The sequence below is a fragment of the Schistocerca piceifrons genome, chromosome 7 (genome assembly GCF_021461385.2).
Source record: "Schistocerca piceifrons isolate TAMUIC-IGC-003096 chromosome 7, iqSchPice1.1, whole genome shotgun sequence".
Classification (NCBI taxonomy): Eukaryota; Metazoa; Arthropoda; class Insecta; order Orthoptera; family Acrididae; genus Schistocerca; species Schistocerca piceifrons.
Window position 1 is genome coordinate 134,935,214 of NC_060144.1, and position 26,912 is coordinate 134,962,125.

A 26,912-nucleotide genomic window follows, 5' to 3' on the forward strand; every position below is an offset into this window, starting at 1 on the left:
ATACCAAAAAGTGCTTATGAAAACTGTTTGGAGGATTGGAAGAAGCGTTGGAACAAGTGTACTGTATCGGAGGGGGATTACTTTGAAGGGGACAACATGAATATTGATCAATAAATACATATTTTACACAAAAATATATAAAGTCACGATACGCTTTGAACACATTTCGTACATGCAGGTTCACTTTTCTCAAAATAGAAGTTCTTCCCTTATTCGCCACTGAAACGCAGATGTAGTGTTCCCGTGAAGTGGTTAGAATACATATTACAATATGCATACTTAACAAGGGAAACCGAGAGACATACTTCTTCGTTTTCTGCAGTGCAACAGTGCATTATCAAAAGCCACAATGATGACATTATACACATCTTTACGACGAGCTGTTCTATTCTGCTGTGCTTTAATCACTTTATTGATAACTCTGCGTTTCCACCAGGCTGACGGAAAGGGGGAGAGCACACCATTACGCAGAAACTTCTATTTTGGGAAATATGACTCTCTATGTACTACATGTGTTAATATATATTGTTTCAAGCAGATGTTTATATTTTGCCAGATAATACGTAATTTACGGCTTGTGACTGTGCTGGCTATAATAGTCTGCTAAATGGTATTGTTTCTTCATTGACTTTGGCTTTTGTAGTTTTTAGATTCGTCGAACTTCAAACACTGATTGAATAAAAAGGCTGAGTTTTACAGATAAAATACGGTGATGAGTGATAGAACAAACACATGTCCATATTTTAAAATCATTTCAATTCCGTTGTAGCTTTTAGAGGTCTGGTAATTCTCTTGTTCGAAAGAAAGAAGAAAACACGGATAAGGCACAGTGGCAAATAAATGTCGATGTTTTGAAAACTTTAGACGACGCCTTTCCTGTTGTTTCACTTCTCAGTAGTTTGCCGTACAACTTTGTCTACAACTTGCGTTATGAATTCTGTTTTGGCTCTTAACCGTACGTTACTCGCGCGGATGACTGGTGTCATCCACAAAGCAAGCGGTCTATTTGTGTACTTGGAACGGTCTTTATGACTGGTTTTATGATTTTTTCATTAAATCTAAAAATAACACATTTAATATTTGCACACAGTATAATATATTCTAACGTTTGAAACCGTTTGACCATTCGAAGAACAATATCTTCAGCTGAATTACTGGCAGTACATGGTCTCTCTTGTTGCTTACTGACCTACGGTTCGAAATTCAAAGTGTAAGCTGTTTTTACACCTACCAAAGCAAACACTTTTAACCCATACTTTGCTGGTTTGCTAGGAATATATTGACTGAACGGACAGTTTCCTCTAAATGACAAAAGCTGTTCGTCAACAGTAAGATGTTCATTAGATGAAAAATATTTTTGGCAATTGTTCGTGAATAATTCAAGTACCTCTCTGATAGCTGCCAACTTGTCAATCTCACTGCGAACACTTCTATCACGGATATTATCAAACCTCTGACATATCAAGAGAAACCTGAATCGGTTTTCACTTATGCATAAATAACATGATTCAAGTCCGTTTCCCTTTGAGTTATGCCACAATTTCAAAATACTCTTCCTAGAACATCTCAAAGATCCACATGGATATAACAAACCAATGAAAGCTCTGATCTCTATCACATATGTTTCTTTAGCGTTCGATTCCCTAGAGAAGTTAACACGAACTTAATTGATGTATATATTTGTGAATGTTGCGATAATGTTTATTATGTTTTAATCCAAGGAGAAATTCAGAATTTCTATTTCTATCTTTTTTATACGAGCTTAATTTGTGGTCGAGGCAAATGCGCAATAAAATTACAAGATCTGCGTCTAACACTGGTAGGATATTTATTTCTCCTCCGTTTAGTTATTCTATCTTTCCCTAAAAAATGCATCCTCTTGAGTTACTTCTTCCTGTGATTAATCTTCATCATTTTCCGACACTTCTTGTTCTGTTCCTGAATCATGACAGCTTTCATGAACAGAATCCTGTCTCTGAGTCAGCGCTATCACTGTGAACATCTTCATCACTAGCTCATTGAACCATTCTAACCATACATTAGGATCTCTACTAAACTCTGTCCGAGGTTTTTTGCCCTTGACATTTCTTCCACAATTTAAAAATAAAGAGAATACTAGGTAACATGGAAGGTAACTGCAATCAGTTTCAATACGTCTAAATTTACGCACGTGAAAGATCGATTGAATCTAGGAAAGCAATAAAGTAATACAGGCCTACTTTGTTCCAGATTTTGGCAGCAAAGCTCGCGCGGAAGACATGTGTCCTCTAGGCTATAATAATGTTTCATAAACAATGTATCTTTCGCAACTGAAAGCCAACAATGATTAGAGGTAACAGCTGGAGAGTTAACAGAAAGGTATTGAAAATGGCGCTAACTCAGTCGAGTAGAGTTGGGCAACACGATTCTTTTTCCCGATTTGATTCCTACGATTCAATCTCACATTGCGAATCGATTCGTACGATTCATTCATTTCTAGTCTGCAATGGCACGATTCTTACGGGATGCAAAAAGTTCTACATCTTAATCACAGATGGCAGGACATGTCTGAAATTGTCAGTGGGGTTAGAATCGAACTGTCAAGATATGCCAGAAATAGTTTATTTATGAGTAAACATGCATATGAAGTTACAAGTGTGATTCTCGATTTATACCTGTAATGCCTTAATTGATGAAAGGTCACATTTGATTTGATTGCAACTATTGTTTTCACGAGTAATATTACGGCCCATGAACTTCGTTTGTTCGTTCCGAGCTTCCTTTGTTCACACGCATCCTCCACTAGACTGTCATCTGGCGGTCGTAATCATTCGGCACGACTCGGCATGATTCGGAAGTTGCCTTCGAAGCATAGCGTGCTAAGAATCGATGAATCGTTGGAACTTGGAATCGTCACGACTCGGAAAAACGCAATCGTTCTTACGATTCTTTTGAACGACGATTCGTCCGTATCACGATTCGATTCTTACGGTTCTTTAGAGTCGTTCAAATGAACGTATCATTCACGAATCGTCACAACTCGACAGTCCAGCCCTGTCAGACAAAACTGAGCGGGAAAGTCATGTGGATGATTAGCGTCATCCTCGCGAGCTACGGAGGGTTAATAAATAATTGCCGATTCCTTAATTCTTATACTACATTCCGACTTAGTACATGACGAGTAGTATTTTATAACCTCACTTTCACCTTGCAATACTGGTCCAAACTGAGACTGCGTTGGCGTTCCGTCTAGTGTCAACACAACACCATTTGACGCTGACGTCGCTTTCCTCTCCGCTGACGCCCAGTGTGAATCTGCCTTTAAGCGGGAAGTGTCCCAGATGCTGGGAGAAAACGCGCTCTCGCGCAGGCAAATTCGTGTCACGCGCGCTCCGCACGAGCTAGCAGGAGAAGCTCTGACTTTGCAAATATGTCGAGGTGAGTCTGAGGAGGATGTATGACATTGTCACGATTTTTTGTCACGATGTCACCTGGGAAGCACGCATCGTAAGACCACACACACACACACACACACACACACACACACACACAGAGAGAGAGAGAGAGAGAGAGAGAGAGAGAGAGAGAGAGAGAAAATCAGTGTGAATTTAATGGCTTGTCGATACGTGCCTGTGTGGATAGTATCAGTTATCGATACTGCTTGTTTTTGAGTCTTTGTTTATAGCAGAATTTACAGATTTTTCAAGAGTTCCGGTGTTCATGGAGGTTTTTTTTTCAGCATTTTCTGCTATTCCTTGAAACACGCCCGCTCGGGGTATCCTGATTCTGGCGGAGAAGGCGGATAATGAGATACTGATAACTAAAGTGCTGTATCCCATGTGCCGCTTAAGGACCCCACACACTTGCGACGGATATCTGGCGATATTGCCTGTGATATCGGCTGCAATCGGTCCTCGCTTCGACCTTGTCACATACGAGCGATTTTGTTGTTGTTGTGGTCTTCAGTCCTGAGAGTGGTTTGATGCAGCTCTCCATGCTACTCTATCCTGTGCAAGCTTCTTCACCTCCCAGTACCTACCTTCTGAATCTGCTTAGTATATTCATCTCTTGGTCTCCCTCTACGATTTTTACTCTCCACGCTGCCCTCCAGTACTAAATTGGTGATTCCTTGATGCCTCAGAACATGTCCTATCAACTGATCCCTTCTTCTAGTCAAGTTGTGCCACAAACTCCTCTTCTCCCCAATTCTATTCAATACCTCCTCATTAGTTATGTGATCTACCCATCTAATCTTCAGCATTCTTCTGTAGCACCACAATTAAAAAGCTTCTATTCTTTTCGTGTCCAAACTATTTATCGTCCATGTTTCACTTCCATACATGGCTACACTCCATACAAATACTTTCAGAAACGACTTCGTGACACTTAAATCTATACTCGATGTTAACAAATTCTTCTTCTTCAGAAACGCTTTCCTTGCCATTGTAAGTCTACATATTATATCCTCTCTACTTAGACCATCATCAGTTATTTTGCTCCCCAAATAGCAAAACTCCTTCACTACTTTAAGTGTCTCATTTCCTAATCTAATTCCTCAGCATCACCCGACTTAATTCGACTACACTCCATTATTCTCGTTTTGCTTTTGTTAATGTTCATGTTATACCCTCCTTTCAAGACACTGTCCATTCCGTTCAACTGCTCTTCCAAGTCCTTTCTGTCTCCGACAGAATTACAATGTCATCGGCGAACCTGAAAGTTTTTATTTCTTCTCCATGGATTTTAATGCCTACTCCGAACTTTACCAAGCTATTTCAACCAGTATTACAAACGCAGTTGTGTCGAAGTTCTGCTATGCAAAATGAACTGCTATGTTTAGCAGCGATGGCCGTTGATCTCCGTATCTACAGGAATACTTTCAAAAAGTTAATAAAAAACTAAAATCGTAATTTATTTAACTTGTTTTGAAACACATCTCTTGGCAACTATATATTACTTTATAGAATTCTTTTTCAATGACGCCAAGATGATTGGGTGCATCTTTCCAGTGTGCTGATGCAATTGGTTTTTTGCTTATTAATCCTCACTCCTTTTCATTCATTAGTATTTTAATTTAATCGATAGTATTTGCACTATGCAATCTCGGTGTGTGTATAGAAATGTGGTAAATAAAAATGAAGGAAGGAAGATTACAGTGTAACATCTAGACGACAGCGAGGTCATTAGAGACGGCGCTAAAGCTTAGATGACGAAAAAAAAAAAAAAGAGAAAGAAAGTAGGCCATCTCCTTTTTAAGAGAGCCATCCCGGCATTTGCCTGGAGCGATTTAGGGAAATTACGGAAAACCTAGATCTGAATGGCTGAACGGTGACTTGAAACGTCGTCCTCCGAATACGAGATGTTGGCAATAGTAACACAGCTGATTTCCATAACTCTTGTTATAAAGTGTATGAGGCAGTGATGGGGCCCAAGTAGGCCGTCTCTATTACCATGAATTTCCCATAAATTCTGTGTCTACAGCACAAGCTTCGGGATACAGCTGACAACAAAATCGGAAGGTGTCAAAGTAATTATATTTGTATTCATTCTTAATATAAATGACAACTCCGGGCTCAATTTCATTTGTGAGAGTGATTAGTACCCCCTGAATAATAATTATAAATTGTAACGTAAAGTTATAAATCACTGCAGACAGAGGAAAACGAAACAAAACTACACAACCGCGCTGTGTATAGACAAACGAGTCCCAATCACGCGTACGCAGCTCGTGGTCGTGCGGTAGCGTTCTCGCTTCCCACGCCCGGGTTCACGGGTTCGATTCCCGGCGGGGTCAGGGATTTTGTCTACCTCGTGATGACTGGGTGTTGTGTGATGTCCTTAGGTTAGTTAGGTTTAAGTAATTCTAAGTTCTAGGGGACTGATGACCATAGATGTTAAGTCCCATAGTGCTCAGAGCCATTTGAACCATTTGAACCCAATCACGCATCCACATCGTAACACGTCTACATCTAGTTACATACTCCACAAGCAGTATCAAGTACCACTACTAATCATTTGCTTTCGTGTTCCACGCGCAAATAGAGCTAGGAAAAAACGACTATCTATAAACCTCCGTACGAGACCTAATTTCTCTCACCTTATTTTCATGGTCCTTCAGTGAAATGTACGTTAACGGCAGTTGAATCGTTCTGCGCTCGGCCTCAAATGCCGATTATCTAAATTTACCCAATACTGCTACGCGAAAAGAGTGACATTTCCTTCCAGGGATTCCCATTTGATTTCACGAAACGCCTTCATAATACTCGCGTGCTGGTCGGATCTACCAGTAACAAATCGAGCAGCATGCCTCTGAATCGATGCTATTCCTGCCTTTAATTTAATCCAATCTGGTAGGGTCAAAACACTGGAACGGTAACCAAGAATTGGTCGCACTAGCGTTCTATACCCCGTCTTCTTTATAGTTGAGCTATACTTTCCCAATAAAACGAAATCTAGCATTGGCCTTCCCTACTGCCAACCTGACGTGCTCGTACCGTTTCATATCGCTTTGCATCGTTACGCCAAGATATTTATCGATATGACTGTGCCAAGCAGCACACAATTATCGCTGTGTTCCAACGTTACAGGATTGTTTTCTCCACTCATCCGTATTAACTTTTCGACATTTAGACCTAGCTGCCATTCATCACACCTACTAGATTTTCTAAGTCATCTCGTATCCTCCTACAGTCACTCAATGATGAAACGTTCGCGTACACCACAGCGTCAAACAACTGTAAATTGCTACTCATACTGGCCATTAAAATTGCTACACCACGAAGATGACGTGCTACAGACGCGAAATTTAACCGACAGGAAGAAGATGCTGTGATATGCAAATGATTAGCTTTTCAGAGCATTCACACAAGGTTGGCGCCAGTGGTGACACCTACAACGTGCTGACATGAGGAAAGTTTCCAACCGATTTCTCATACACAAACAGCTGTTAACCGGCGTTGCCTGGTGAAACGTTGTTGTGATGCCTCGTGTAAGGAGGAGAAATGCGTACCATCACGTTTCCGACTTTGATAAAGCTCGGATTTTAGCCTATCGCGATTGCGGTTTATCGTATCGCGATATTGCTGCTCGTGTTGGCCGGAGATGCAATGACTGTTAGTGGAATATGGAATCGGTGGGTTCAGGAGGGTAATACGGAACGCCATGCTGGATCCCAACGGCATCATATCACTAGCACTCGAGATGGCAGGCATCTTATCCGCATGGCTGTAACGGATCGTGCAGCCACGTCTCGATCCCTGAGTCAACAGGTGGGGACGTTTGCAAGAAAACCACCACTTGCACGAACAGTTCGACGACGTTTGCAGCAGCATGGGCTATCAGCTCGGAGACCACGGCTGCGGTTATCCTTGACGCTGCATCACAGACAGGAGCGCCTGCGATGGTGTACTCAACGATGAACCTGAGTACACCAATGGCAAAACGTCATTTTTTTCGGATGCATCCAGGTTCTGTTTACAGCGTCATGGTGGTCGCATCCGTGTTTGGCGACATCGCAGTGAACGCACATTGTAAGCGTGTATTCGTCATCGCCATACTGGCGTATCACCCGGCGTGATGGTATGGGATGCCATTGGTTACACGTCTCGGTCACCTCTTGTTCGCATTGACGGCACTTTGAACAGTGGACGTTACATTTCAGATGTGTTACGACCCGTGGCTCTACTCTTCATTCGATCCCTGCGAAACCCTACATTTCAGCAGGACAATGCACGACCACATGTTGCAGGTCCTGTACGGGCCTTTCTGGATACAGAAAATGTTCGACTGCTGCCCTGGCCAACACATTCTCTAGATCTCTCACCAACTGAAAACGTCTGGTTAGTGGTGGCCGAGCAACTGGATCGTCACAATACGCCAGTCACTACTCTTGATGAACTGTGGTATCGTGTTGAAGCTTCATGGACAGCTGTACCTGTACACGCCATCCTAGCTCTGTTTGACTCAATGCCCAGGCGTATGAAGGCCGTTATTACGGCCAGATGTGGTTGTTCTGGGTACTGATTTCTCAGGATCTATGCACCCAAATTGCGTGAAAATGTCATCACATGTCTGTTCTAGTATAATATATTTGTGCAATGAATACCCGTTTATCACCTGCATTTGTTCCTGGTGTAGCAATTTTAATGGCCAGTAGTGTAGAGAATAATAACGGCCCTATCACCCTTCCCTGGGGCGATCTTGACGATACCCTTCTCTCTGAAGTAATATGCATGTACAGACAAACAAATGATTACAACTTCAGAAAAATTGGATGATTTATTCAAGAGAAAGAGTTTTGCAAGCAGTTATTCGGCTTGGCATTGATTGATAGAGTTGTTGGGTGTCCTCCTGAGTGATACCGTGCCAAATTCAGTCCAATTGGCACAAAAGATTGTCAAAATTGCGAGATGATAGGAGGACCCCATAACACTCCAGACATTCTCAGTTGGGGAGATTTGGCAGGCATGAAGATAAGCAGGACGGTTTGCCATGAAGGGCAACAACACAGGGCGTAGAATATAGTCGGCGTAACGCTGTGCTGTAAGGTTGCCGCGGATGACAACCAGAGGGAGTCTACTATGAAATGAAATGGCACCTCAGACCATCACTCCTGATTGTCAGGCCATATGGTGGGCGACAGTCAGGCTGGTATCCTACCATTGTCCAGGGAATCTCAACACAGGTCTTCCCTGGTCATCGGGATCAGTTTGAAGTGGGATTCGTCACTGAAAGCAACTGAACGCTAGTCAATGAGTTCCAGGTCGAAGACGTATCTGGAGAGGCGCCGAACGGCGGTGGAATACAAAAGCTGACTGTCGCCGTCTGCATGGTACGACAACCAGGAGTGATGGTCTAGGGTCCCATTTCTTTTCGTATCAGGACCGCTTTGGTTTCCATTCACAGCACCCTCACAGCACAGCTGTTCTTAGACAATATTCTACGCCCCATTTTGTTGCCCTTCGTGGCAGACCATGCTGTCTTACATTTCAGGAAGATTATGCCCGCCCGCACATGGCGAGAGTTTGTACTACTTGTTTTCGTGCTTGCCAGACACCACCTTCGCCAGCGAGATCATCGGATCTCTCCCCAATTGAGGACATTTGGAGTATTGTAGGTAGTGCCCGTCTATTATCTCGGGATTTTGATGATGTAACGCGCCAGTTGGGTATAATTTGGCACGATATCCCTCAGGAGGACATCCAACAACGTAGTGAATCAATGCCATGCCAAATAATTGCTTGCTTAATGGCTAGAGGTGGACCAACACATTACTGACTTGCTCAGTTTATGAAGATGTTTCTCTTGAATAAATCATCCAATTTTTCTCATATTGTAATAATTTATTTTTCTTGGTAGAGTGTGTTTCTAACTCTGTGGAATTCATGAGTCCTTCATTGATTCCATCTGAAGAGTTCTTTAACTGAATCAGTGAAGAGTTGGATCTGGGAACGAAGAAGCTCTCCTGTCAAGTACTGGTTTCAACGCATATTTTATTCAAAGACCAGTTTATGTACAGACTGATGGAGTGGTTATGATTTATCACATTCAAGAAGAGAGTGAGATAGGGTTATAGCCTATCCACAGTGTATTCAACCTGTACACTATGCAAGCAATGAAGCAATCCAAAGAAAAATTTGAGAAAGAATTACAGATCAGGGAGAAGAAGTGAAAACTTTAAGATTTACCGAGGACACTGTAATTCTGTCAGAGATAGTAAAGACTTGGGAGAGCAGCTAAATGGAATGGACAGTGTCTTGAAAGGAGGATATAAGGTGAAAATTAAAAAAAGCAAAACAAAGGTACTGTAATTGAATTAAATCAGGAGATTCTTAGGCAGTTATGTTAGGAAATGAGACACCAAAAGGAGCAGATGAGTTTTGCTATTTAAGCAGTAAAATAAGTGATGATAGCCGAAATAGAGAGGATACAAAATGTCTACTGACAATGGCTAAAAAAGCTTTTCCAAAGAAGATAAATCTGTTAATGTCAAATATTAGGAATGTTTGGAAGTCTTTTCTGGAGGTTCTTGTCTAGAGTGTGACAAACGACCTTGTGCAGAAGTAAAACATGGACGATAAGCATTTCAGACAAGAAGAGAATATAAACTTTTGAAATGTGGTGCTACTGAAAAATATTGAAAATAAGATGTGTGGAATGCAGAACTAACGAGGAAATACTGAGTGGAATTGGGGAGGAAAGAGCCCTGTGGCACAGCATGACTAAAAGAAGGAATCATTTGATAGGACATGTTCTGAGACCTCTAGAAATCATTCATTTGGTATTGGAGAAAAGTATGGGACATGTGTGGAATTGTAAAATGAGGAGCAGATGGATATAGGTCACAGCAGTTGCACAGAGATGAAGAGGCTTGCACAAGTTAGAATAATGTGGAGAGCAGCATCAGACCAGTCTTTGGACTGAAGAAGAAGACGACGACGACAACAACAACAACAACAACAACAACAACAACAACAACATCAACAGCAGTCTACAACTTATTGTGAGAGATTTGATGACAGGTTTCTGAGGATGCCAGCTTTGAAACTAACCCATTTGGGAGATATGTGAACGACACTCTAGTGGCTGGCCACTTGGTGTGGTTGCTCTTAATCACTTTCTGAAGAAACTCCCCAATCATCTCATCCCAGCATAAAGTTCAAAAGTTGGAAATGTTGGCAAGCTATCTTTCATAGCTTTATTTCGAACCGGGCCAAATGATGTGCAATGTGCAGCCAGATGTGCAAAGGTGAACGATCAGGCTTTGCATAGTTAATCTGCTACTGATCAGCCAAAGCCAGACCAACTACATAAAGATAAAAGGATACGTACTTGGAATGTGAGAGATTTACTTCAGACTGGGAAACTTCACATTGTGGAACGAGAATTAAAGAAACATCAAATTTACATCTACAGCTTACAAGAAACTTTCTGGAAAGGCTGTGGACATTTTGAAACCGATAACCACGTAATATGCATTGCCAGTGTAGGAATGGTGTCACGTTTCTTGTCAACAAGTGTACGGCCAATATGTTGGGGCATAAAGATGCACCATGTATCAGCAGGCATATGGCCCAATATTTTGAGGTACACAGATCTATCAAGAAGACAATATCGACATTCGCACTAAAGACCAAACAATATAAATTACATAATATCCAGATATATCTACCCACCATTGTTCCAGATGACCAAGAAATTGAAGACTTCTGTGCAAACATAGAGGATACCATTACAGCCCTAAAACCAAGAGAAATTATGGTCATATTGGGAGATTTCAGTGTGTATGTTAGAACCACTTCAAAGAATGACTTGTTGGTGGAGACTGTGGAACAATATGGCCATGTAATATGCAATGGGCGAGGTAAACAGTTGCTACAGTATGCAACTGACAACAACTTTTCCATTATGAATACCATGTTCAAACATCACAAACATCATCTCTTTATATGGATTTCCCCAGACAGACATTGCAAGAGCCACATTGACTACATCCTTGTTGATAACAAATAGAGAACCTCTTTGTGTAGTGTTAAAACAAAACCTAGTCCCAAATGTGAATCTGATGACTGTCTACTGTGGGCCTAAATTAAAATTAGGGCGAGTAAACCCGTGGGTAAAATAAAGTGAAAAAGGCTGACAGCCTTTGAACTAATTATCTTCCAAGAAATACTTTGAAGCACTGGACCACCTTACCTAGAGGGAAACTGTGACATAGCTTGGTTGAGGATAGGAAAATGGATCACAAATGCAGTAAGCAATATCCCAAAGATGAACACCACAGTGAACCGATAATACTGTATGTCTAACGAAATTTTGGCTTTGATTGAAAGACAACTTAATATCCAACAGACGGTCACAGATCCTGAACAACAAGAACCACTTACGAAAAAAGTGAAAAATGAATTCAAACACACTTGCAGGAAACACAAGAATAACCATATTAAGAAAATATGCACAGAGCTAGAGGCAAATGAGATAGTGAACCACAGTTCAGAACTATACGACAAATGTTTAATATTTGGGATCGGAGTTTTCACCCAGGAAAAATATTGTTAAATATGACCAGGGGAATATCATCACAGATGCAGAAGGCACCGCCAAAGTATGGAGAGGATACTGCATCAAGCTGATCACTGAGGACTCACAATCAGTGTCAAGATATCATAATATAGCACACTGAAGCAGTGATCATTAGAGAAAAAGTGGAACATGCACTTAAAAGGTTGCAGAATCAGAGGGTAACAGGCAAACAAGAATTACTGCTGAAATCCTAAAAGACATGGGTAACCTGAGTGTGAATATCCTGCTTAGGCTATACCAGAAGATCTGGATGTCTGGACATTGGCCTGACCAGTGGTGCCACACCATTTTCATGCTGCTGTTCAAGACCTGATTGTGCAAACTATCAAACAATGACCTTTGTCTCCCACACGATTGTGTGGGTCGGGATTATCTTACATATTTATATCATTTCTTGCAGTGATATTCGCGAAAGCAATTACTGTCTTTTGACAAACACAAATAAATATTACACTTCAGACATCTTTTTCTCGTCCTCTTCTTGCAAATTTTTTGCCTGCAGCAACGAGCTGAAGGCAAATCATCAACAGTTGGCCAGTGATGATATCTGTCTAGCCGCTTCTCATCACATTGTGTGTTTGCTGGTGTGTACATTTTAGTTGGTGGCTCTTCATCGGATTCACTTTCATGTTCCTGTCCTGAAAAAGAAGATATTAGCGCTTCCCCAATCACTTGTCGGAATCCAAGAAGATCTAAAGTGTTTCTCTTTTGTACTTTATTGGCTTTGCATTCAACTTTGTATTGTAACCAGGAATTGACGCAAGACAAATCAAGTAAATGAATCAAAACTTTTAAAGTCCACTTTTTTTTCTTCAAGAAAGTCCTGTAGGTCTCCATTATTTGATCGCAGAGGCCCACTCCTTCCATATACAGGTTGTACTTCACTATGACTGCAGGACGTGGCAATAAGATGTACTTCTTTTCTGGTTTACTCCATCTCTCAACATTGCCTACAGGTTCACAGCCTGTACAAGTAGAGGCAAGGGTCACAGCTTTTGAATCTTTCCACTGGACAATGACTATTTTATCATCGTCCCTGCAGAATTCTTCCATATCTCCTCTCTTCAGTCTTTTTTCTTCTGTCAGGTGAACTGGTTCACTCTCTTTCATTATGGTTCCTGTTCCTTCCAGCCCTAGGTCAAGTAACTGTTGCAATAATGGCAAAGCTGTAAAATATCTGTCAAAATATAGTCTTGCACCTTGAGGTAATGTTTGAGCAAGGTGAAGTACTACAGATGGCCCAAGACCAAGGCAAACATCTGGCAGAGGAGTTGATTTACCTTGTAAAATTCAAAATCAAGTACAAAACCTTTCGTTGTTGCCAAAACAAAGTTTTTAATTCCCAATGGGTGCAGTTTGTTTGGAACATACTGAGACAATGTGCAGCGTCCAGTAAATGGTACCATTTGCTCATCAATGGAATAATCATTTTCAGAGGGGCGTGGAAGTCTCAAACAGGCACTGCGTACGACAGTAATTGTAGGTTGTAGTATCCACAATCTGTTAGTTTCTGATTCACGTGGAATGTTGTTAGTGTCCACAACATGCAGTGCTGTTCTGAGAGTGAAGAACCTGTCTCTAGGCATATAATCTGCAATAGTTGGCATACGCAATGACTTCTGCCAGTACATACGTGTACGAGGATATGTAATGCATCCCATAAGTACATGCGTGCCATACAGCTATTTTATCTCTTGAGGATTTGTATGAAGCAACTTCCCTTTCTTCGAAAAGTAGTAACTGTTAGTGCAGTCCATTATAATTATCCGGGCTGTTATGCCGTGGTCGGTTGATGAATTCTGTGTGAATTCCCAACGTTTCGTCTCTGACTGTGGGAGACATCTTCAAGGGGGTCCGTAGCTCGATGGAAGGTCCAACACACCCACTGGCTCGCTACTGTCTTGTAACTTATGAATGAGTGATGTGATGAGCATTAATGCAAAGCAAAATATTATTAAATTTTTAAAATGTGTCATATATTTTATTGTTGTTATTACTATTATTATTATTATTATTATTACTATTATTATTATTATTATTATTAAATCATAGGCAACTGTAGTACGTTGAAGATGGGAGGGACAGGAAATTGTATTTGGGGAAGTTGGGAGGAGAAAATAAAACTGTGATCGTGCCCAGAAACCTTCCCTGGGACCATGACTGTACAAGACTCCTATAACTGGAGATATCTTCGGAATCAAGTACGGTTTAACTGAAGGGCACGAGATGAAATATACGAGAATACACATGTACAGTAGTTGCTGATGTGTCTTGGCATTGGGACCATGTGCTTAAGGTTAAGGTAGAGATTAGACTAGCAAATAATTTCATTAACAGAGACAGTGAATTTCTCATCATTGGCTGGGGGAATGTGCTATGCTGCTGTCTGTGTCACATCCAGTGGCATCTGGCTTCTTCCCACCAACACCAGTTTTTTTGGAATTGTGCACCATATCCTTAATTCCTGTTGCTCCTCCCCCCCCCCCCCCCCTTGGCCACAGCCTATTCTAGTCGCTGTTCTCCATGTGACACTATACGCTATATCCCCTTTTCCTAATCCCACTGCATTCTCTTCCCCCCTCCCCACCCCACCCAAGAACACCCGCCATCCTATCCCACCACAGCCCTGCACACTTTCACAGGCAACACTACAACATCTTCCCCCAACCTTACCATGCTCTCTCCCCCCTTCTCCACCCACACCTCTTCTGTACCCCACTACCTATCCCATCATCCCAGAGATCGCTTCTCAATGAACTTTCGCATCAGAGAGCAGACATGTATGCGCTTACATGTGCACGCCCACACACATGCACTGAGATGGTTGAAAATGTGTACGAGGCTAGAAGGCGAGCAGGAAAAGGTAAGTAGTGACAAGTAGAGGACAGGGACTAGAATAGAATATTGATGGGAATCCTATAGCTCCCGCTATTTCCAGTTCTGTTTTAAAGCCCAAGCGACACAAGCTGCCACTTGGTGTGCCAAGCTGAGAGGGGCACTAAAGTGCAAAATTTGTGTACAGTGTGTGTCACAATTAGTAGCCAAAATTGTCAGGAGCGAGAGTGTATGAGATAAAGAGGTAGGTGGCATGCCAAATAATAAGTTGTTTGCGTGGAAAAATGTTCTCGAACCAATCCTGGCTGTTTCCCACATCTCAGTCTCCATAATAACCCATTTTGTTGTCTTCCATGGTCAAAATCTCTGTTGGTTGTACTCCTATGCCTTTTCCATATTTAACTTTATGTTCGGATATTATTGCTTGTTCTATTCCCATTAACTGTCCAAACCAAAAAAGTCTCCTGCATGCCCATGTATAACTTCACCAAAATGGTAACCAAATAACTGTAGTATAACTAACTAGTGCATTTTTGTAGACTGTTATCATATCACAGCACCACATGCTAGTGAAAGTGGTAGTTGTTAAATTGCCAAGTTACAGTTCAATCTAGATACACATCTTTTACGTAAGATGAACTAGTCCAGGTTTTACAATACATAAAATTAATATAACTGGTAATTTTCCTTTGTTCAATAAATATGAAAGACAAAAAGTGTAGTTTACTCATCAAATCATTCTCCACAAAAACATTCCTTCACAGCCTCTGCCATATGTACATTTATAGCTTTATTACATTCAACACTGTACATTTCTTTAGTGTAAAATCACTCATAATTAATTCCAGTACATCATTATTATTTTACAAAGTTTTTCACTTTAAAAATCAATTTATCTGTTAATAATCAATAATGTTACAACCATTAATGAAAAATTTACACTCTTGTCAGAAGTCTTTTTTCCTTATTTACCACACTCTGGTATTCTTTTACACATTTTGCTACTGCCATTGTGCTCTTAACACTTGCCTTCATTTATACATAATTTATTTAATTAATTTTATCTGGGTATGTCTTAGCTTTGCTAAACATCACATTTTGCATAAGGCATAGAAAATATCACGAGACGAAACAATGAACCATACATTATCAAAGTATCATCATATACCGCAATTGGAAGTGCATTTACTGTAGTTTAACTGATTAAATACGTTCATTAGGGTGCCTTTCAAGCTCACCATTAAAGGTTTTTTTTATTTACGTATTGTTCCAGTAATCCTGAAAAGTTCGTTTTGTTTATATTTTGCGGCTTTGCTTTACTTTCCGAGTGTGCATACTTAGCGTTATACCGCAATCTTAAGTGCATTTGGTATAGATTAAATAATTAAATACATTCATTAGTGTGCTCTTCAAGCTTGCCATTAAAGGTTTTTCTTTTGTTTACGTATTCTTCCACTTATCCCAAAAAGTTCGTTTTGGTTACATTCGGCTGTTTAGGCCTAATTTTTGATCTTGCATATTTAGCTTTATACCACAAATTTAAGTGCGTTTGGTAATAGTTCACTAACATATTAATTCCAAAACATATTTAGTGTCCTTTTGCATCTGTATTTAATATATTATCGTTATCACTTAGTAAATCTCTTAACTAATTTCCAAACTACCATGGATACTAAGTGTGTGAGCTGCAGTAGGGAAGTTAGTTCAGGGGTTTTGTGCAGCTGTTGTGACAGGTGGTTTCATTGGGGAAATTGTAGCGGCGTGGGAATTGAGGAAGCAAACGAGACTCTTCCATTCTTTTGCAGGGTTTGCTCAAGAGATAGGATTATAGATGAACAGGAGGAGAAAATTAGAGCCCTTCAGGCTGATCTCAACAGAGTAAGGGAGGAACTGAAGAGGTTAAGGGGGGAGGAGGGCAAACAGCGATGGGAAGTGGTAGCTGGGAACAGAGGCCACAGAAAGAGGACAGTGTCTGACAGTTTCCCAATTGGCACAACCAATATATTTGCCTTGCTACCACAGTTAAGTAAGGAAGAGGCTCCAGTAGAAGTAGATAAGATACAACAGAATCTCACTAGGAACCCATCTGTTTAAAAAAAAAAAAAAAGTAGAAAGTAAGAGGAAAGTTCCATTGCTAGGTAGCAGCCATGGAAGAGGTGTGGGCCAGATTTTGCAGGAAAAATTAGGTGACAGGTACCAGGTGACAAACTTTTTCAAGCCAAGTGCAAGTCTTAGCCAGTGGGTAGAGGATATAGGTTCCTTGTGCAAGGGATTCACAAAGCAGGATCATGTGATGATAGTGGGTGGAGTGGGAAACAGTATTGATAGGGATCAGGGCTACAGCATTGAGTGTGATCTGGTGAAAATAGCAACGACCCATACCAATGTTGGGCTGGTGCCTGCTTTCGTGCGGCATGATCAGCCCCAATTGAACCACTCTGTCAGGAGGGTAAATATGGAGTTGGATCAGTTGTGTAGGGCGGCCACTCTGTCAGACATTGGATTGGTTCCTGTCGAGGCTATTGATAAGGGTGGGGGGGTGGGGGGTGGGGGGGGGATTTCACAAGGCATGGCCTACATCTCAATAGGAAAGGGAAGGGTAAATTGGCAGAGTTGTTAGCGAAATCCATAAGGGGGGACACTAGTACTCATGGATGACTAATATCAGTGTCCAATGAGAAGTTCAGGCAGGCAGGTGCTAAAGAGGTCCAAAACTCACAAAATTCTCACAACAGGAAAGTAAATAATAATGTTACCATATTTAACCAAAATATCGGTGGATTAAAGAAAAAAGTAGATTCTCACAAAAGTTAAGTAAAAAATAATGTTACCATTTTTCACCAAAATATTCCGGGATTGAAGAATAAAGTAGATGAGCTCCTGATTTGTTTAGATGATATTGAATCTGATAATGACAGATATACTATGCCTGTCTGAGCATCACATTGTGTCTGATATGGAAAAGGTAAATATCAGTGGTTATAAACTAGCTGCACATATGAGTAGAGAGAATAAGGTGGGAGGAGAAGTTGCCATAAATGTCAAAAGTTATCACTGTGTAGAAAGCTTAGATACAAAAAAATTTTGTCTAGACCAACATATAGAAGCATGTGCCTGTCAACTTAAACTGAAGGAGGGCTCTTTTATAATTGTAACAGTATATAGGTCCCCTTCAGGAAACTTTCATTTATTCCTGGAAAACTTGGATGCCTTGTTGTGCTCTCTGTCAGATAGGGGAAAGCAAATTATTATTTGTGGGGACTTCAATATTAATTCACTGAAAGAATGTAATAGGAAGAATGACCTGGAAGTCTTGCTCGGTTCTTTCAATTTCAGATCCGTCATTAATTTTCCTACTCGGGTAGTAAAGGGCAGCAGCACATTGATAGATAACATTTTTATAGACCAAGATAAGTTTAAAAACATAAATTCTTGTCCTGTTGAGAATGGGCTTTCTGATCATGATGCTCAGCTAGTTACAGTATATGACATAGATCCATTCAGTAATTCAAAACTACCCTCCAAAGTTGTGTGTTCAATTAATGACTCAACAAAAAAATGAAATTTCAGAGAAAATCTTCAGCAGTTAGACTGGGAACAGGTGTACAAGGAACCCGATGCTAATTTAAAATATAACTTATTTCATGATACACTTGTAAGAGAATTTGGAAACTGTTTCCCCAAGAAAGTAGTTAAATCTAATTATAAGAAACCATGCAAAAAACCTTGGCTTACTAAAGGAATAAAAATATCTTGTAACCACAAAGGGGAACTGTATCTAACAACAAGAAAGAGTAATGACCCAGAAACAGCCAAATATTATAAAAACTTCTCTGCTACATTAAGAAAGGTTATTAAAAAGTCCAGAAGCTTGTGCATCATGTCTGAGATTAATACCTCTGATAACAAAATCAAAACAATTTGGAGTATTATTACAAGGGAGACAGGACAACCAAGAGTACAGGATGACGGTATCACCATCAAAGCGAATGGAAACTTGATAAACAACAAGCCAGAAGTCAAAAACATTTTGAATAATCATTTTTTAAATGTTGTAGAGAAAATAGGATCAAAATGTTCGTTAGAAGAAGGAAGGCAGTTAATGGAACAGGCCTTACCCACACCATTTGATACAATTGAAATTCCACCCACCTCTCCTTCTGAAATTAGGAAGATAATAAACTCTCTCAAGAATAAAAGCTCACATGGAATTAATGGCATTTCCAGCAGTATAATAAAAGCTTGTTCCCAAGAAATAAGTGGGATTCTTAGCCACATATGTAATAGCTTTCTGAAGCAGGGCATTTTCCCAGATAGACTGAAGTATCCCATTGTTAAACCACTGCATAAAAAAGGGGATACGACTGATGTCAACAACTACCGTCCAATCTCTCTTCTGACTGCCTTATCCAAAATTCTCGAAAAGCAATGTATTGTAGAGTAGCTTCAGACCTTTGTAAAAATAAAGTTTTAACAAAATGTCAGTTTGGTTTACGGAAGGGTCTCTCAATGGAAAATGCTATATATACTTTCACTAATGAAATATTACATGCTCTGAGTAACCGGAAGTCACCCGTCGGGATTTTTTGTGATATATCAAAGGCTTTTGATTGTGTAAATCGTGGAATACTTCTAGATAAGCTCAAATACTGTGGTATGAATGGGACAGTGCTCAAATGGTTTAAATCATACCTAACTGGAAGAGTGCAGAAAGTTGAAATAAATAGTTCACATAATATGCAAAAAACTGGTAATTTCTCAAACTGGGGAACAATTAAGAATGGGGTGCCACAAGATTCGGTCTTGTCTTCTGCTGTTCTTAATATATGTTAATGACTTGCCATTCTATATTCACGAAGATGCAAAGCTGGTACTTTTTGCCGATGATACAAGTATAGCTATCACACCCGACAGACAAGAATTAACTGGTGAAATTGTAAATGGTGTTTATCAGAAAAACATTAAGTGGTTCTCTGCAAATGGGCTCTCATTAAACTTTGACAAAGCACAGTATATACAGTTCCACACAGTAAATGGAATGACCCAATTAATAAATATGGACTTCGATCAGAAATCAGTAGCTAAGGTAGAATATTCAAAATTTCCAGGTGTATGCATTGATGAGAGGTTGAACTGGAAAAAACACACTGAGGATCTGCTGAAACGTTTGAGTTCAGTTACTTATGCTATTAGGGTCATTGCAAATTTTGGCGATATACATCTGAGTAAATTAGCTTATCGCGCCTATTTTCATTCTCTGCTTTCATATGGCATCATATTCTGGGGTAACTCATCATTGAGTAAAAGAGTGTTCATCGCACAAAAGCGTGTAATCAGGATAATTGCTGGAGCTCATCCAAGATCACCCTGCAGACACTTATTTAAAGAGCTAGAAATCTTCACTGTAGCCTCACAATATATATATTCACTTATGAAATTTGTTATTAACAATCCGAACGAATTCAAAAGTAATAGCAGTGTACATGGCTACAACACTAGGAGAAAGGATGATCTTCACTACTCAAAGTTAAATCTAACTTTGGCTCAGAAGGGGGTAAATTATGCTGCCACAAAAGTATTTGGTCACTTACTTAATAGCATCAAAAGTCTGACAGATAGCCATACAGCATTTAAAAGGAAATTAGAAGACTTTCTTAATGGCAACTCCTTCTACTCATTAGATGAATTTTTGGATATAGTAAGTGGGTAATTTCCCAATTCCACATCATTACGAAGTACCGTATTCATGATCTATGGAACAAGTACTAATCTAATCAAATTGTTCACATGCAATTGAAAAAATTGTGTTTTCAAATTTCAAATTAAAGTTATGTACCATTTTATATCCACATTGATCAACTATCTAGCATTCATTAATCCTGAATACTATATTACTTAGTTATTTAAGAAAAACCAATGTTTCAGATCTTGCATGCTCAGGTATTGCACATTTCATAATATGTCAGTATCAGGCAGCTCATTAACATCATAATACATCTGTTACATCTCACTGCTGGCATCTGTTCAAGCAGCTGGGCATACAACCACTACCGTCACAATTTATTAACTTCCTATCAAAGTTTGCCTTTTAACTATAATTAAAACATGTACAATAAAAATTACATCCACTAGTCATGACTAAGGATTATTGTCACATAGAGGGGGGAAATTACACCTCCATCTTCCTCTTTTTCGAGGTCTTCCAATATTTCTTTTCCCTTTCACCTTGTAGTTCTGTGTCTTCTGCGGAATTCTGAGACCTGGTGTTCTCATGAGGTGTTATCTCCAATCTTCATGATAGTTTTGAATTTTTTCATTCATGCTGAAAATATTTAATTCTTTTCTAATGTCTTCATTTCTAATCATCTCTCTTCTTGTGCAGTCCTTTTTCTTTTTGGGAACCTCATCTCTATGGATAACACAGGAACCGCCACTACTTTATAGAATTTCATGATAGTCTGTTTTTGTACTTTACGGCCAATGTTCTGCTAATGGTACCACAGACGGCTTGGAATTTGTGTATTTTATTTCGAACATCAGAGTCAAAATCAGAACTTATAGCACAGCCTAAATAACAGATTTGAGATAATTGTTCTAAAAGTGAATTATAGAAAACAGTTTTTGACCTGACTGGAAATTTTCCTCAGATTTCCATTATTTTTGTTTTGTTACTAGAAATTTGCAAATTTCATTCAGCTATTATACTGATCTTCGGAGGTCATATTCATTCTTTTGAATAATAATGTCATCAAGCAAACAAAAGTACTTCATGTATTACTCATTTGTTACCCTAACTCCTTTACATACTTCACATTTCCATTTGTAAAGAATGAAGTCATTGTATTCTTCTAATTGATTCCTACATGTCTCTGTAACAATTTATATAGTTTTGTAAAGACTTTGCACTACCTCTGTTCCATAATAAGGACATCCACATTCAGACATAATCTTCTACAGGCTATCATTCAGACATAATCTTCTACAGGCTATCATTCAGACATAATCTTCTACAGGCTATCATTCAGACATAATCTTCTACAGGCTATCATAGCTCACATGGTCAAAAGCCTTCTCAAGGTCAATAAAGGGCATATGGGTTTCTATATTAAATTCTCTGTGATTTTCTACAATGCTTTTAATTCCAACCACATTGTCTGTGCATGAATGATCTGATCTAAATCCGTTTTTCTCTTCAGAAATAAGAGCTTCTGTGATATTCTTCATTATCTATGAGTATAGTTTGCATCCAATATTCAAAAGATGCATGGCACAATAATTTTTACAATAGTGATATTTCCGTTTTTGGAAAAGAGAGTTTACTTCTGCTGTATACCAAGGGGATTGGGCTGGGATCTTGCAGTTCATTTATTAATTGTAAAAATCTTTTATCTAGTGGTAACCCTGCATATTTAATTAGTTCTGCATTTATTCCATCTATTCCAGTAGCTTTTCTATTCTTCACGCCTTGCAAAGCCTCTTGTACTTATAGATCCTCTGTAGGAATTGGATCCACTGCTTCATTGTACATGTTTTCTCAATTGTCATCTTTGGCCTTCTGTATATGCCACAAGCCTGTATAGTGATTTATCTGTTGTTTATGGGGCATAATGTTCAGTGAGGCAGTCACTTTTTCTTCCTTGTTGAGGGCTTTCATGACTTTGTATGCACATTGCTGCCTACCATGTATATTGTGTTATAAGATGCTTACGAATGAGACCCATGACTCTTGGTGTGCTTTGTGTACCATTTGTTTTGTAACATTCCTTTTTATTTTGTATGTTTACCAGCTCTGATGTTCTTTTCTGTAGAAACTTTAAATAAGCCATTAGTTTTTCTTTAATTTCTGTGCAAGTTTTTGCAGCATTTCAGAGCAAGTCAAATGTATCTCTTCATCTCCATGCTTCTCTGCCTGTCAGAATCATTGTGTTCAAAAATTGCTACTTCAGTATCTAATATCTGCAAGACCTCTGCCATCTATTTCATTGTCAACTTTCTTGTTTTTTGAACTGCTTCTGCATTGCTGTCAATGGTCTTCATAATTTATTCAAAATGTTACAGAGTGTGCAAATTTCACCAACATGCTCACTTTTCTCACTGCAATCCATAACTTCTAACAAAAATAACTTTCTACATGATTTCATAAATATTCTTCATATTGACAGACTCGCCATTCTTTTACGTCTCTTTGTGAAAATAGAACATCTCAGCTCCAGTTACAGATCTACTGCAGTGATATAACAGTGAAAAAGGTACATGTCAAAATGTGGAATCATCAGTATTACTGAAACTTCCTGGCAGATTAAAACTGTGTGCACTGACCGAGACTCGAACTTGGGACTTTTGCCTTTCGCGGGCAAGTGCTCTACCATCTGAGCTACCGAAGCACGACTCACGCCCGGTCTCACAGCTTTACTTCTGCCAGTATCTCATCTCCTACCTTCCAAACTTTACAGAAGCTCTCCTGCAAACCTTGCAGAACTAGCACTCCTGAAAGAAAGGATACTGCGGAGACATGGCTTAGCCACAGCCTGGGAACATTCTGGAAACATCCCCCAGGTTGTGGCTAAGCCATGTCTCCGCAGTATCCTTTCTTTCAGGAGTGCTAGTTCTGCAAGGTTCACAGGAGAGCTTCTGTAAAGTTTGGAAGGTAGGAGACGAGATACTGGCAGAAGTAAAGCTGTGAGACCGGGCGTGAGTCGTGCTTCGGTAGCTCAGATGGTAGAGCACTTGCCCGCGAAAGGCAAAGGTCCCGAGTTCGAGTCTCGGTCGGTGCACACAGTTTTAATCTGCCAGGAAGTTTCATATCAGCGCACACTCCGCTGCAGAGTGAAATTCTCATTCTGTATCAGTATTACTGTTTCCACACAATGACAATAAGTTCCAAAATTGTTGTCTTCTCATGCACATAAAACACAATTTATGCAGTAGTGAAAACATGGACAACAAAAGCATGTGTACTGATTTTAGCTTTGTACAGCTCAAAAATTTGTCATTGTACACCAATCAAAAATAACGTAAAATGTTTCTTTTTTAAATGTTTTTATTGCAATACTTCTTGGCTCTCAGTGCTGGAGAAATTTCTCAAGTTGTAAAATGTAATAATATTTTCAGGGAATCCAACTGCATTATGTCGAGAAAGGCGATCACTCGAAACCTCTTATGCTCTTCATCCATGGTTTCCCTGAATTTTGGTATTCTTGGCGGCATCAAATAAAGGAATTTTCAAAGCATTACTGGTATGAACTTAAAAACATTAGTATATTATCACTCATAGAAGCCATATGAATTAGATCTATATACGGAAGTAATAGAACAAACAAGCTATTAAAGCTCAGCTTAAAAAATTTACTATGTATTCTATTACAGGGTTGTTGCATACGATATGCGGGGATATGGGGACTCAGAAAAACCTGAGTCTGTAAGCAGTTATTCAATGGATTTACTTGTAGATGATGTCAAACAGCTTGTAGAATATTTGGGTATGTTCCTGGTGTATTATTCTTTAAAATTTATGAAACACGTCACTCAGTATAATTGCTTATTCTTGTGTTTGTCATCATTTTTTTCACTTTCAAATATTTTACAATTAGCAAGCACCAAATTACAGGGTAAGTAGTTAAGTTGTTCACCCTGTAGCTTTAATTTTTAAAAAATGAGGGTGTGTTTTTTGAATAGTTTCCCCATTCTGAGGCAAGTAATGTTATTGATGACAAGTAAATTTTGAATAATTGGGAGGGCTTCATGGTGTTACACCTGTGTGCTAAAAAATACAGTGACTAAATAAATAAATAAATAAGCAAGAATGGAGTGTAATCTCATTGATAAAGTGAAATATGTACTGTACTAGACCTGATGACAATAATGAAGATGGAGGTGAATGAATCAAGGCACAGTATATGAATATTTCAGAAGATTGATAAAAAAAATCAGTACACCCAGTCTGTTATAAAAGCAAAGAAGATCAAAAGTAGACTACTAAAGGAGGCAAATTGGAAACAAAACTAGAAGACTTAAAGGAAAAGGCAATAGAAAAAAGTAATTTCAAAGTCACTATTTTCAGAAAGAACTCATTAAAAATTAGGAAACTAAGTAACACTGTGGAGGCACAGCTGCTTTGAGTATTGTGGGAATTTAACAAGGGAGAAAGAAATTTTTACTTACAGCAATAAGTATATGTCTTTCAAGAATGATTCCAGATTTATCCCTGAAACAGCTACAGGAATCCTATTTCAACATAATTTAAGTTGGGGCTGACAAAATTTGAAATGATATGTGTATGCCTCGTAATTTCAAGAGCCATAGCAAAGGAATGGTGTATGTGTCAGGGGAAGGGTATAAATTAATGGTGTGCGTGCAGGTGCCTAGCTGAGAAAACCTGAGAAAAGGAAGAAATGGTTTGAAGTTACTTGGGCATGTTTTGTGGTGATGTTACTTCAACTACCATGTGGTTATTTCACACCTTTTTCCCAAATTGTGTAGACTGAGTGAGCAGTAGAGATAATTGATAGGACTTCTATTGTTTTGTCAAAGTTGGTATTGTCTAAATGTGTCAGAATCCTACTGGATGACACATTTCTTTCTTTATAGCTTGAGTAAGATCTTCACTGCAGTTGGGCTGCAATGTTTGTCAGGTGTGAAAAGGAATAAGTCATGAGAGGTTGATTAATCTGTGCATTCTAGGACTGATCTGTTGGTGATGAACTCATAGCAAATTTTAGAGAGAATATAGGCTGCTATTGTTTTATCCATTTGCCCAACTCTACCTTTGCACTTTTATATTGTCATCACATTTTCTACAGCACAGTTTCCTGTGTGAAAGTAAAGTTCATCTGATCATTTGCCTCTGAAATGTAACATTTTAATTCCACCATTTAACAAGCTACAGCCAACCATCATTATCTCGTTATCGTAACTAATAGAATCGTGATTACACCATAAGTGTACACACATTTATCAGCTTCTCAAATTGGTAAAGGATTTCTTATTATTATTATTATTATTATTGTTGTTGTTGTTATTATGTATATAATTTATCTGACCCAGAACATTGGGGGGGGGGGGGGGGGGGGGCAGTTGTTTTCACTTAAAACTGATTAGTTCAGGAGGTATGATAATTGAAGGCATCATAAATTCATTCATATGCAAAAATATGTGTCAAAACTGAAGCTTAAGAACCAACCTCTTGAATCAAGAACCTAGTCAGTGTTGTAGACTGATTGTTCTTGATTCAGAGAATGTAATTAGTTTATCTTAAATTTCTGTAATTCAAAAGTATCAAGATAGGATTCCAAGACACCACTCATTTTTATACTGTGATGTCTCAGAAATTTGGTGGAGCAAATTTAGTTTAATGCCTACTATATATTTTACTTTTTCTATCTTTTATGTTAATACCTATAATGTAAATTCTTACCAATTTGTAACATATGTACTGCATGCAGCTATGTATAGGCTCAATAATGAACTCAAAAACTTCTGTGTTTAATATTTCATCACATAAATTTCAGTCTGTTGTTGTGTGGTGGTGATCCTGTAAATTAAAATGTCAGTTAGTCTGTAACAGACAGTTGAAATATGAATATCTATGTCAATTACTCTAGATCCAGCAGTAAACTTGCAAACTTCTATGTCAGCGCTGTGTATTTACCATGTAAGAATTCTGTCAAACCACTGGTAATGTATGTAACTTAACTGATCTGTGATGTGAAATCTACATATTACCTACAAGCTGTTCATGTGAAGTACTGAGTAACTATAAATAAGAAAGGATTAAAAAAAAAAAAACCTGCGATGTATTGCTTCATCATTAATGGTTTGTATAACTTAATAATTAAATATTCAAATGTGTGTGAATTTCTAAGGGACCAAACTGCTGAGGTCATTGGTCCCCAGACTTACACACTATTTAAGCTAACTTATGCTAAGAACAACAAACACACACACACACACACACACACACACACACACACACACACACACACCCAAGGGAGGACTTGAACCTGTGGCAGGAAGGGCCG

General features: G+C 39.1%; 1 protein-coding gene and 1 non-coding gene across 2 annotated transcripts in view; both read left to right on the forward strand.

Annotated features, from left to right (window-relative positions):
- The window catches only part of LOC124804922 (epoxide hydrolase 3-like), a 108,308-nt gene that overhangs the window by 40,782 nt on the left and 40,614 nt on the right, over nucleotides 1–26,912 (forward strand). Inside the window, exons 2-3 of the mRNA XM_047265298.1 lie at nucleotides 24,007–24,131; nucleotides 24,262–24,374. Coding sequence (XP_047121254.1) covers nucleotides 24,007–24,131; nucleotides 24,262–24,374 — 238 coding nt within the window. The remainder of the gene's footprint in view (nucleotides 1–24,006; nucleotides 24,132–24,261; nucleotides 24,375–26,912) is intronic.
- Trnas-cga lies at nucleotides 23,596–23,669 on the forward strand. Its single transcript has one exon. It is a non-coding gene; the product is annotated as a tRNA-Ser (tRNA).